The 12,115-nt window shown below is 32.7% G+C and overlaps 2 protein-coding genes, 1 long non-coding RNA gene and 1 pseudogene across 4 annotated transcripts; all 4 read left to right on the forward strand.

The window, feature by feature from the left end:
* The first annotated feature begins 677 nt into the window (after positions 1 to 677).
* LOC145628729 (uncharacterized) lies at positions 678 to 4,396 on the forward strand. The gene is made up of 3 exons (XR_014111476.1): positions 678 to 851; positions 2,356 to 2,534; positions 4,076 to 4,396. It is a non-coding gene; the product is annotated as an uncharacterized LOC145628729 (long non-coding RNA).
* Positions 4,397 to 5,323: 927 nt separating this feature from the next.
* Positions 5,324 to 6,853, forward strand: LOC145628728 (4,5-DOPA dioxygenase extradiol 1-like; annotated as a pseudogene). The gene is made up of 2 exons (XR_014111475.1): positions 5,324 to 5,691; positions 6,087 to 6,853. The product of XR_014111475.1 is annotated as a 4,5-DOPA dioxygenase extradiol 1-like (transcript).
* Positions 6,854 to 7,732: 879 nt separating this feature from the next.
* Positions 7,733 to 9,278, forward strand: LOC145626469 (4,5-DOPA dioxygenase extradiol-like). Its single transcript, XM_081678903.1, has 3 exons — positions 7,733 to 8,057; positions 8,367 to 8,737; positions 8,975 to 9,278. Exons 1-3 carry the CDS (start codon positions 7,806 to 7,808, stop codon positions 9,192 to 9,194), a joined length of 843 nt encoding a protein of 280 aa, XP_081535029.1. The 5' UTR covers positions 7,733 to 7,805; the 3' UTR covers positions 9,195 to 9,278.
* A 911-nt stretch (positions 9,279 to 10,189) lies between these two features.
* Positions 10,190 to 11,730, forward strand: LOC145626470 (uncharacterized). The gene is made up of 3 exons (XM_081678904.1): positions 10,190 to 10,510; positions 10,838 to 11,120; positions 11,438 to 11,730. The coding sequence occupies exons 1-3, from the start codon at positions 10,407 to 10,409 to the stop codon at positions 11,573 to 11,575; spliced, it is 525 nt and encodes a 174-aa protein (XP_081535030.1). The 5' UTR covers positions 10,190 to 10,406; the 3' UTR covers positions 11,576 to 11,730.
* The last annotated feature ends 385 nt before the right edge of the window (positions 11,731 to 12,115 follow it).

The following is a 12,115-nucleotide window of genomic DNA, read 5'->3' on the forward strand; positions in this document are numbered from 1 at the left end:
TTTACAATATTTAATCAATTTCTCTCACCTAGTGGTCTTAACATATATTCCTTCTCTTCTAATTCTCTCCAATACTTTTGCTTTCTATAATTTTTTATTCTTCCACCAACCCCACTACCTCTATATTTTATTACTTTTTTCTAATTTCTCCTAAAACTCCGCACATGGAGAAATAAAACAAATATTTAAAAACGGATGGAGTACATTTTAATATTATATCTTTCCCTAACCCCAGTATCTTTCTTTTATAATTTTTTAATAATCTAATTACTCTACTTACTCTCTTATTCTATTTAAGTTAATTTATAATTACCCTACTTACCTCTTATTCTATTTAAGTTAATTAAATTGACTAAAACTATGTGTTGATCAAGCTGTAATATGTATTTAAAAAGTAATACAGTAAAATATACAATAATAGCATTTATGAAAGAGGTTAAGATAATATTAATGTAAGTTGTTTTGACATTTTAATCGATCTCATGATACTTAAATCAAGCTAATTTATATCCTACTCTTATTCCATTGTTATTATAGACAAAAAAAAAAAAAAAAAAAAAAAAAGAGCAAGTGCAATTGTTTGTTTTTATTGAAGATTTTGTTTTGAATAGTGTTCGTTGAAGATTAAAATCAAGTGTGTTAATTTATTAAGATAGAATAATAAAGTCTACTTCATCGCCGAAATTTCCTTGAGTTTCTCTCTCCTATTATTTTAATTTTGTTTGTATGGGCATTGGGCTACCTTACCAAAAGAAGGGATCGCGTAGTAAAGGATGTGTGAATGCCGATTTTCAAGCTTTATTTGCTGCCTCTGATTTCTTTCAGATTTCAGTCTTTTTCTTAAACCCCTGGTATTTTCTCTCTCCTCTTTTTTCTGCTCTTTCATTTTTCATTTTTTAATTTTTGGGTGTTTTTTTTACATTAAATTGAGGATGTATAATGATCAACTCACTCATATTTTATTGGGTTTTTATTTTTTTGTTGTTTAATTCAACAATGGAGGCCTGAAATTGGCATTTGACTATAGTCAAAACAAGAACAAGGGAAAAATTTGGCGATTTTTTCTAATGTTGAAGAAAAAATTATGAATTAGATTTTGGTATTTTCATCTGGGGTTTATTTTTTGATTGATTATTGTGATGAAATGCCATTAATTGAATTGAATTTAAGTCTGTTTCTGGAAATTTAGGATCCTTAGCATTATTTTGAAGTGTTGAAAAGCTTGGGAGTTGATTGGTGGTTGTTCAATTGATGTAGGGTGACAATAAGATATCCTGGAAAGAGTTGTAGATTAGTAATTGCACATTTTATTTGTTTGGGAAATGTGTGTTTTTAGTCCCTTGTAAAGTTGATGGTGGAAGTTGGCATCGTTCTTAAGTTTTTTGACCCAGTTTAATTGCCTTTTTTGTAGAGTTAGAATAGTATTGTGTGGTCGAAACTACGGAAATGATAATGAGTTTGTATGTGAGTATAGTGTGTAGAATATGTTATGTTTGCCACTGCTAATGGATTTCGAGTACTGGGTGGCTATGGTTCTACTATGTGGTGTGGCTGTTAGTGTTGACGAAAGTTATGTAGGAAAGAGCTTTCTGGTAGTGTGGATACATTGTGTTTGCCTGTTGGGGACTCTAGCTAATGAGCATATTACCATTTCCTTGAGTTCTGAATATTCTATGAGTTGAGCGGAATTAGTTATATAGGGAATGTAGCTTTGAATCTGGTAGTGAGGATGAATTGCGTTGGGTACTCTAGCTGATTAGCACATTACCATTCCCTTGATTTTTGAACATTCTACTGTTTGATCTTTAAGAGTTCAAGACACAATTCAAGGTTACATGTATTGTAGAGGGAATGAAGAATTGGTTATACTGGGAATGGATGAGTTGATGGTGATGTTAGGATATCTATTTCACGGAGAAATTATGGAGTGGGGTCGTGAGGATCATTGGGCCAATCAATGGAAGTATGGTAATCTAATATTCTAATGGGTGAAAAAAAATGGAGAGAGTGTACTCTTCATTTCAAAGGAGATCTTGTTTTCTCATTTCAGCATCACTTACTTCTGAAATTGTGATGTGCTGATGTTTCCCCTCCCTCTTCCATTTACTTGGTCTGACTAGATCCAAATGAAAGAATTGCAATTCATGAAATTTGTTTTGCGTAACATGAAAGAATTGCAGTTCATGAATATGGATTTGCCTAACATAATTGAATTAGGGACTATATGGATTTCATAGAATCAAGCTGTCATTCTTTATCTCTCTTTGGTAGGGGGGGGGGGGGTGATGGATAGCAGTCCATGTTTGTTTACTCATTTGCTTTACTTGACCACTTTGTATGCTGTTTGCATGTCAGATTTGCATGGCACATTCAGATGTTTCAAGAATCTTGTCAGCTGTCATATGGTGCATGGCTTATGTTCTTGTTGCAATTATCAGCTCTTTGCGTTCAATTAGTTTAGTCTGCTTCTGCATTTCAAGTTGGTGAAGAAGTTTTGACACAATTCAGATTTGCTTTTTGCCTGGAGTTAACTGGTTAGTGAGCATGTCCAATGCTTGATCCATAATTGTACTCTCCATAATAATACATAAGGTTTGATTTTTCATTTGATAAATGGACAGCATTACTCATAATTCATACTTCAGACTTACATTTTAAACCATACAATCTAAAGAACAAAATTTACTCATGTACATTGCTGAGGAAAACTTGTACAGTTGTGCTGCTTCAGAATTTGAAAATTGAATGTACTGTCAAATTAACTAGCATAGAATTATAAATGCGTGTGCTTACCTTGGATGAAATGAAATCCTAAAATGCTGCCGCCACCACCCTCAAATTCTGCATTATTGCTGAAAGGGTTTGCATAGAGCTAAGCTTATGTTGTTTCTTTAGAGGATCTGCTAACTTCTAGGGTTAATTGGTTGAGCCAAAGCTTATGCCTTATGCTTTGTGTAGTAATGTAGTGGTAGCGTATGCAGTGCATGGCTTCAAAGCCTAGATGCCACATTTCTTAGTTCTGAACTCTGTAGTCATGTGTTGAAGACCCGACTCTCTAGTCATTTCGTAGTCCGACTTAAATAGCTGAATTAGAATGGCATGCTTAAGACACATAACCTTTACTCCCTGAGGCACCTAAGCTAGGATAACTCACAGCCCTCATTAGCTCTAAGGAATGTGAACGACTGCTCCTCTTACAAGCAAGGGCTCTGGCCTAAATCTATACATCTAGGATTCAAAATTTCAAATGATTATTTATCTCTCTCTTGTGGCTATCAAAGCCAAAAGTATGATGGTCTATGGTCATCCATTAGTCCTTAACCTAGGGGGTTAACATCTATTCTCATCTCATCTTCATCTCAAAAGCAGATAATCGAGGGGACAATCCCTCACCTCAGTTCATCTCACCTTTTTTCCCTAGCATATTTTCACTCAAGTGATGACTTCTCTATGTAAAGAATGCAGGATCATCATGTTCATGATTATTCCATTAAAATGTGCCTTCTCTTTTATCAGTATGTTCTATTAAAGTATATGGAACATGAAATATGAAAAGATTTGTCACACACATCTTATCTTACAGATCTGTAATGCTTTCTGTGCATGCAGGAATACTTGTGATTTAGATTTTTGATAAGTTACTGTAATCTCTAGCTAACAGGATCGCCAATACTTTAAAAAACAATCAGATGCATTTCTGCTGGTCTTGGTTGCCGTATGTATGCCTTGGAATGTAAGGTGTCAATAATGACACCACTTTCATATTGTCTTCAGTTCTACTGAAGTAGTTGATGTGTTGAATTAGGAAATGGAAAGTTAAAGTGTGTATACATATAAGAGATGATTATAATACAAGTTCATATTATCTGTTAATTATGCATTTGGAGCTGTTGGACTGTTGGAGTATAGGAAATTTTGAAACCTATCTCCTGGTTCCTCTTTGCCCCTAGTTTCACTTTTGCATATCTTTTTAGTGGAAGTTGCATAGTTAACTATAAAAGCTATCATTGCAATGCATCTGATTATTGCATTTATATGTTGTCATTAAGGTTGAGTTTTCATTTTTGTTTTGCAGCTATTACATTTGAAGGTTCAGAAATAAGGCGAGATTATCGAGAGAGATATTTGATGCAAAGGATGAAAGTACATACGTAATTATCGAAAACCCATACAGATGCTTCATTATAATATAGGAAAGTAGAAACTCTACTAAGTACTAACACAACAAAATATAATAGAGAAAGAATGGATTATACACAGCAAATTATAGTTTGGCTTTTTACTCCGAATAAAAATTCATGAATCATGATATATTAGTGCTCCAGTACATGCTGTATGATTTATGATTTTCATTTATAGGTATTTAAGCTGTATTCTTCCCAGTTAGTTCTTGATATGAATGACTTGTCTTCATTTCACATTAAGTTGCTTAGCAGTAGTCTTATTACCCTTCACAGTCCACATCAACCACAGTCCACACATCAATAACCATTACAAGATTGACCGTGAATTGAGAAAAGGTCCGTTGTATGCCTTAGAGACACCACTGCCAATACCTTGGCTGGTAATGTTGATTGAGCTATGCAGTGTGCTGCTCCTCAATTTTTATACACTATATTCTTCATTGATTATAAAATTTTAGGTACACAATAGCTTTCTTTAAGCTTGAACTGTTATTATCCTGTATGAAGTACGGAGTATATCGTTTTCTTCATCCATGAGCCATCAATCTGTGTTTGCTGTAAATAGATCTGATTATCTGAAGGGTTTTCCTTGAAGTGAAATTCTGCCGTTTAGATATGACTGCTAATACAGTAGACTGAAATCACTGAATCCTTGTTTACGAAAATGGAAAATAAACGTTGAATTAAGAGGATATAAAAATGATAGTTGTTCATAACAAGTCTTTTTCTTTGTATTTATAAAACTATGGTCGTTGAATTTGTTTATTAACCAATTTGATACCTTTTAAAACAATGAAATAATTATTCAAAACCAAGATGATTACTTGTCCAAATCATACCCCAATATTAAATTGCTCGATCTTTACTAAAAAAGATCAAGTTGAATTATACAACTACCTTGACATTATTATCGATATGCTGCTGTGGAATTGATGTTAACATTCCAATATTTTTTATTCAAGGTTTTTATTTTTTTTATTTTTTTTATTTTTTTATATTATTATTATTTAAGGAAAAAGTATTATTCAAGTTTCATACAAAGTATGATTTAATTAGGAACGAATGCAAAAAATAACATTTAATTTCAAATTAAAATAAGAAAATTAACAAACAAAAAATAAATTAAAGACTAATTCCATTTAATCCACCTGCTAATTTATAATTTTGTATCTTATCATTTGGAAGGCATCAAAAACTTGCAATTGTATATAAATCATAACTAAACTGAAGATCAATTATATAATTTCATCTGAAAAAATGGGTGAAGAAGTAAAGATGAAAGAAACTTTCTTCATAACCCATGGAAACCCATTGTTAATAACAGATGAACTACACCCATTACATCCATTTTTCAAAAATTGGAAAGAGAATGTGTATTCCAAAAAACCCAAGGCTATTCTTGTCATTTCAGCTCATTGGTTAACTGATCATCCTGTTGTTAATTCTGTAATTCTCAATGATACTATCTATGATTCTTGTCATTACTTACCCTGCTCCTTTATATCAGGTCATTCTCAATTCTCTATTTTTGCCTTATTTTTCATTTTTGTGTTTTATTTTTCTCTATTTTCGATAATAGAGTTAAACTATTGAATACTAGATGAAGTCGTTATGAATAAGACATATGATCAAACCTCGTCTATGTTACTACTTAGCTCTTCCTAGAGGGGCTATACAACTAAGGAAATTCATCTCTCTTTTAGCTAATGTTGGACTAAATTCATCTCAAAGGTAAAATTGTTGAATATTATGTGAATCTAACATGAAAAAAACTTGTCATGTTATAAGCTTATATAGGCAACTTTAAATATTTGTAACAAGATAACAATGCTCTTCATTGTTCTTTATAAACAAAGTTATATATTGTAAGGAAAATAACACAATTCTTCATTCAATTATCAGCTGAAGTATCCGGCTCCTGGAGCTCCAAAATTGGCAGCAAAGGTGCAGGAACTTCTAGCTAAATCAGGGTTCAAATCTGTGCACATTGACAAACAACGTGGACTCGATCATGCAACATGGGCACCTCTCATGCTGATGTACCCTGAGGCTGACATCCCTGTATGTGAGCTCTCAGTACAACCGAGTTTGGATGCAACACACCACTTCAACTTGGGACGCGCACTGGCTCCTCTCAAGGATGATGGTGTACTCATCATTGGTTCTGGGAGCGCGACACACCCTGCATATGATACACCTCATTATGATGAAGTTGCTCCTTGGGCTGCAGAGTTTAACTCATGGCTTGAAACAACTCTAATAAATGGAAAGTATGATGAAGTGAATGAATGTGAAACTAAAGCGCCAAATTGGAAATTAGCACATCCAATGCCGGAGCATTTTTATCCATTACATGTTGCAATTGGAGCTGCTGGTGAAGATTGTAAGGCAGAGCTTATTCATAGCAGTTGGTTTTCTGATAATTCCTTGAAACATGGCTCCTACAAGTTCACTTCCATTTAACTTTCTTGTATAAATATTTAGTAATTGTAATTTTTATTTTAATTTTGTTGGCTATTTTCTTCAATGTTGAAAAATAATAAAATTAGTGCATAACTTTGCTCCAAAGTAGATTGGTGCACATTGTTGGACATACAAGAAAATTATGTGTATTTCTTGATGCATGAAGATAATCCTAAGTAATTTATTTCAATAACGAGTTAGTTGGAATTGAATCAATTTGTTGTTTTGAGTGATCCATCACGAACTCTCACATTATTCAACATAGTTTAGTTCAAGATTAATACAACTACTCTCTTGTTCAATGGTGGACGTAAAAAGGGGGTTTTGGGTGATAAATTTTACTTTCCCAAAATACCCCTCTCATTTAAAAAAATTACCATCCTTTAAAAAAAAAATGTAACTACTATCTTAAAAAACTACCATCTTTTGTTTCAAAAAAAAAAAAACTACCATCTTTAGTTAAAAAAAAAAAACTTCCATCTTTTCTTTTTTCTTTTTTTTTAAAAAAAATTATTTTTCAAGAAAAATCAAATTCTATTGTTTAGCCTACATGACATCATCAACATATATTTTTTTTTTAATTATATTTTATCAACAATTCTTAAACCTACTAATATTTTTTTTAAAAAAAAATATTGTGGAAAAAAAAAAAAATCGAGCTTGGTAGATTACTTATATTGCACACGCACGCATTGTGTGCGTCTCTTAGCTTGTATAACTTTAAACGAGGTAGTTACGAACTAGCCAATTGCTGTAGCCTCATATCTCGTATAGAATATGGAGTATAAATGTATAATGCATCCAATAATTGTTGATTTATATTTGGTTTTAAAGTTTTCTGATTACCTAAAACCAACAATTATTTGGTCAACTTTAAGTAGGAAAGTGTTACAATATTATTGTTTAGTTGTCATAGTACACACCCCAATATTCTACAGCTCATATCTAGAATACTGACTCCATGTAATAATAGAACTATAAAATTGATGTTAACATTCCAACAATAATTACCACTTAAACCAAATTTAAAAAGACTTGAAAAAAATTAATTTGAACTAATACACAAAACAAATTAATGAGTTAGTACAATTTTTGCTTCATAAATCAAAGGAATTGAAGAATTTTTTTTAGTGAATTCAATTAATTTCAAGTGGAAAAATGGGTGAAGAAGAAAAGATGAAAGAAACGTTCTTCATAACACATGGTTGCCCAAAGTTGACAATAGAAGAGGCACATCCACTACATTCATTCTTTAAAAGTTGGAAAGAAAAAGTCTATCCTAAGAAGCCTAAGGCTATTTTGGTCATTTCATCTCACTGGATTACTCATCAACCTGCTGTTAATTCTGTTCATCTCAATGATACAATCTATGATTATGAAGGTGTTACTTACCCTGCTTCCTTGTACCAGGTCATTTTTCTCATTCTCTTCTCAATACTAGTATATCGATTCAGTTGATCTGCGTGTATATATATGTATTTTTTTTGTTTTTATTGTTAAGTAGATGTCACCTAACTTAGTTGGTAAAGTCTTATTTAGATCAACGTTAAAAAAAGTCTCTCAAAAGTAGACCATGTCTATATAATCTTATATCACTACCCGTGTTAGCTCGTTTTAAACCAAGCAAGTTTATGTTCCTTATCACTACCTATGTTGACTTAATGTACACTATTAAATAGGAAGCATAACATAGTTGTTGCTAAATTGATTAAAAACCAGGTAAAGTACCCTGCTCCTGGAGCACCAAATTTGGCAACAAAGGTAGAGAAACTTCTCAATGAATCCGGGTTCAAATCCGTGTACATTGACAAAAAACGCGGTCTTAGTCATGCAACATGGGTACCTCTCATGCTGATGTATCCTGAAGCTGACATCCCTGTATGTGAGCTTTCAGTTCAACCACACTTGGATGGAATGCACCACTACAACTTAGGACTAGCATTAGCTCCTTTGAAAGACGACGGTGTACTCATCATTGGTTCCGGTAGTGCAACACATCCTTCATGGGATACCACTCATGATGGTGATGGTGTTGCTCCTTGGGCTGCAGAGTTTGATTCTTGGCTTGATTCTGCTCTAACTAATGGAAGGTAACTTAATAGATACTTCAAAGTTATAAGTTTAATATCAACATGTACAAAATTAAGTACTTTTAGCTAACCTAGTGTACTAATTATGATATGTTATGTATGTTGCTTAATAAGCTTATACAATTACATATTTGATAATACATACCATGTTATGGAACTGATTTAGTTATCTGATTATGCTAAATAATTAGTCCTCTAATATTTTTTAGCTATGGTTTGGACAATTATGATTTTAAGGTATGAAGAAGTGAATGAATGTGAGACGAAAGCACCAAATTGGAAACTAGCACATCCAATGCCGGATCACTTTTATCCATTACACGTCGCGATTGGTGCAGCTGGAGAAGATTGTAAGGCAGAGCTTGTACATAGCAGTTGGTACTCTGGTGTCTTGACTAATGGTATTTTGTCTAGTGGTACCTTAAAACATGGCTCCTACAAGTTCACTTCCAGCTAAATTTATGACATGTAGTTGTAATATCTTTGTTGTTGTTTTCTTCAATATATGTAATGAATATTCAATCACAAAAGCATTGAAATATATAGATTGCTTGTCATTGCATATGTTGGATATACAATATATTGAAGTGTCAGCAATACATCTCACTTGTTCGAGACAAAATTGAACTTAATCTTAATTGTTAGGTACTTTGGTTTAAGGTGTTTGATAATCAATCATTAAGTATCCATTAGTTTTGATGGAAAACATCTTTATTTTTTAGAAATTCACTTTCTAAAAAAATCAAATTTCAATGGTAACGTACATTTCGAAAGGAGAGGTTGGGCTACAAATGCTAACAATGACATTGACCCGACGCAACTTTGTAAAATTGGGCCCTAAATCATTATTAAAGATATTAACAAAATTATTTTACTAAATCAGCAATTTTATGATAAATATGAAGATAGAGGATTAATTAACAAGTTTTCTCTTTAATTTGTATTAGTAAATATCAAATTTGGGGCCTCTTTTTGGTCATGTGCGATCAACCACCATATACATGCTCAGAAGCACATTTGTTTGAAATATAACAATAGATCGTGAGTTATATGAGAAGTGTTACTCCATATTATTGAACGTTTGAATGATTTGAGGTAAAAACTAATGAGTAGTCCAGGCGTTCGTTGCCCCGGGTTGATCCTGTTGTAGACGTGCAATCAATAAATTTTTTAAAAAGACTTTTCAAAACTGAAATTGTCATTGTCATACCAAAATTGTGTTTTTTTGAGTTATTTTTTTTAAAATTGAACCTTGTAACTTGCATTTATATAATTTACTTTTGGTTTTTTCACCATCCCCTTGAGTTTTTTGTTTATTCACCATATATCCATAAACTTTTTTAAATTCATCATATACCCCACGAATTTTTAGTAAAATACATCATACTCCCTCTTTCTTTTTATCCACCCCAAAACCACCCAAATTTCCTATTTAGAATTGGAGTGGTTTCGGGGGTTGAAAAACAGAGAGAAGTGAATTCGAGGATGGGGGAGGGATGTGGTTTCGATGAATAATTAACCAAATTTCACCTATGTTATTGTCATCGAGAGTGATGATGAATTATTGTAGTAATAACTCAGGGGTATATAATGATTTTGAAATTTTTGGTGAAAAAAAAAAAAAAAAAAAACAGGGATATATATGGTTAACAAACCGAATTTTTTTTAGATGTTCATAACAAAAGCATCAAAAGCAATATTGTACTTAAAAAAAATACAAAGCAGAGCAGAGATCATATCACTCGCTCGACCAACGACGGCCATCAACTTGAGGTACATTTTCTCTCTCTCTATAGTTTCTAGGGTTTTTTTTTATTATGCTTTAATCAGAAATTACTGATATACTGTTTATTTTACGTTCAATTGTTTCAACAATGTTGAATTTACGCCATTTAATTCATCAACAATTGTTGTTAAACCCTAGTTTTTCAAGTTTCATCAGAAATTTCAACAATGCTTGTTTTGTTTCAATTCAACTTTAATCTTTAGTGTCTTTGATCATTCTTGGTTGCTGCAACTCATACAAACAATATGATTCCTCTGTTTGTTTAACTCGATTCTTGGTTGCTGTAATTGACATTGATCCCACTGTTTGAGCAGGATGTTAAGTCAGAAAATTGCTGCATTTGCTTATATGTGGAGTTCTTCTTTGATATTTGTGGGGTTTCTTGCTCAATTTACATCTTACTCAGAAGATGGGATGGTTTGGATTATGTTTGGTTTTGCCCTGATGACAATGGTGAATTTTTGGTATGTGTATATGCTCACTGTCAAAACACCGTTTTACAACGAATTATATGTTTTCGAGGTGGCTGTTAATGTGGCTCGCCTTTTTGGCACGATTCTTGCCTTTGTGGGTGACTTCTCAATCAATGTCACCAAGGTAATTTTGTTTCGAATTGTGCCATTGGATTGCTTAGGGTTCGTTTGACATCGTTGTGGTTTTCTGTTTTCTGGTTTTTGGTTTTCAAACTCACATGATATATGTCATATAATAAAACAAAAATTAGACAAATTAAAATCATGATAATATTGAAAACTGAAAACACCTTTTTCTTGTTTCCTGTTTTTGGCAAAAAAAACAAAAAACTGAAAACAAAAAACAGTGCCAAACAAGCCCTTAGTTGCTGGTTTACAATATGTAAGAAACAAGATACAACAATGTTTGTTATTAATGAAGTCTGTCTAAACTGTATGCAGGGTCCTGTCGTATTTGTTTGGGTTGGTGTTGTTGGGAGCGTGGTGATGTTCCTCGGAGGTTTGGGGCTTCTGGCAAAAGAAACTATGATCGAGCTGTTGGAAGGAGAGAGCACACTCCCGGTGAAGCAAGGCGAGTGATGTTTTGGTGGTTTTCCCTAGAGTTAGTTTTAACATTCTGATATCATCTTCTTGTTTTTTGGGTTATCATGGCTTGTATAAAGAAACTGTAAAGAGGTATAGCAAGTTGCTTGTAGGTATTATGCATTTATGCATATCACAATAGTATGGCAGATAGTATGGCAGATTGGCAGGTTTCAGATGTTGAGGGGTTGATGAATTTCTGCTGATAAATACTAAAATTACACATATCACTCTTAGAGTGAATTTTCTCGCCTAATTGCAATATACTTTCTTATTCATGGTTATTTTAAGAAAATCAGCTTGTCATAATACGGAGTAATGACCACCAAATTGATATAAATCATGAGATTTTTAAACTTTTATTTTTGGTAATGGTATTTTTTTATCAAAATGGAATGCAGCCAATATACTAATTGGCCATATGTTTGGACTTTGGAGTAAACAATATTTGGACTAATCTAATACTCCGGTATTTTGTATACACGGTTCATGCGTCTTTTGTTCAAGATCAACTTAAAGCTTGCACATTTGGATTTG

Source organism: Chenopodium album, chromosome 4, assembly GCF_948465745.1.
Source record: "Chenopodium album chromosome 4, dcCheAlbu1.1, whole genome shotgun sequence".
NCBI classification, from domain to species: domain Eukaryota; kingdom Viridiplantae; phylum Streptophyta; class Magnoliopsida; order Caryophyllales; family Amaranthaceae; genus Chenopodium; species Chenopodium album.

Bases quoted from the DNA above. Each gene is read 5' to 3' on its own strand.
- LOC145626469 (XM_081678903.1), top strand. From the start codon at position 7,806: ATGGGTGAAGAAGAAAAGATGAAAGAAACGTTCTTCATAACACATGGT. The intron at 8,058-8,366 runs GTCATTTTTCTC...ATTAAAAACCAG, and splicing joins ACCCTGCTTCCTTGTACCAG to GTAAAGTACCCTGCTCCTGG. The intron at 8,738-8,974 runs GTAACTTAATAG...TATGATTTTAAG, and splicing joins TCTGCTCTAACTAATGGAAG to GTATGAAGAAGTGAATGAAT.
- LOC145626470 (XM_081678904.1), top strand. From the start codon at position 10,407: ATGTTCATAACAAAAGCATCAAAAGCAATATTGTACTTAAAAAAAATA. The intron at 10,511-10,837 runs GTACATTTTCTC...CTGTTTGAGCAG, and splicing joins ACGACGGCCATCAACTTGAG to GATGTTAAGTCAGAAAATTG. The intron at 11,121-11,437 runs GTAATTTTGTTT...AACTGTATGCAG, and splicing joins TCTCAATCAATGTCACCAAG to GGTCCTGTCGTATTTGTTTG.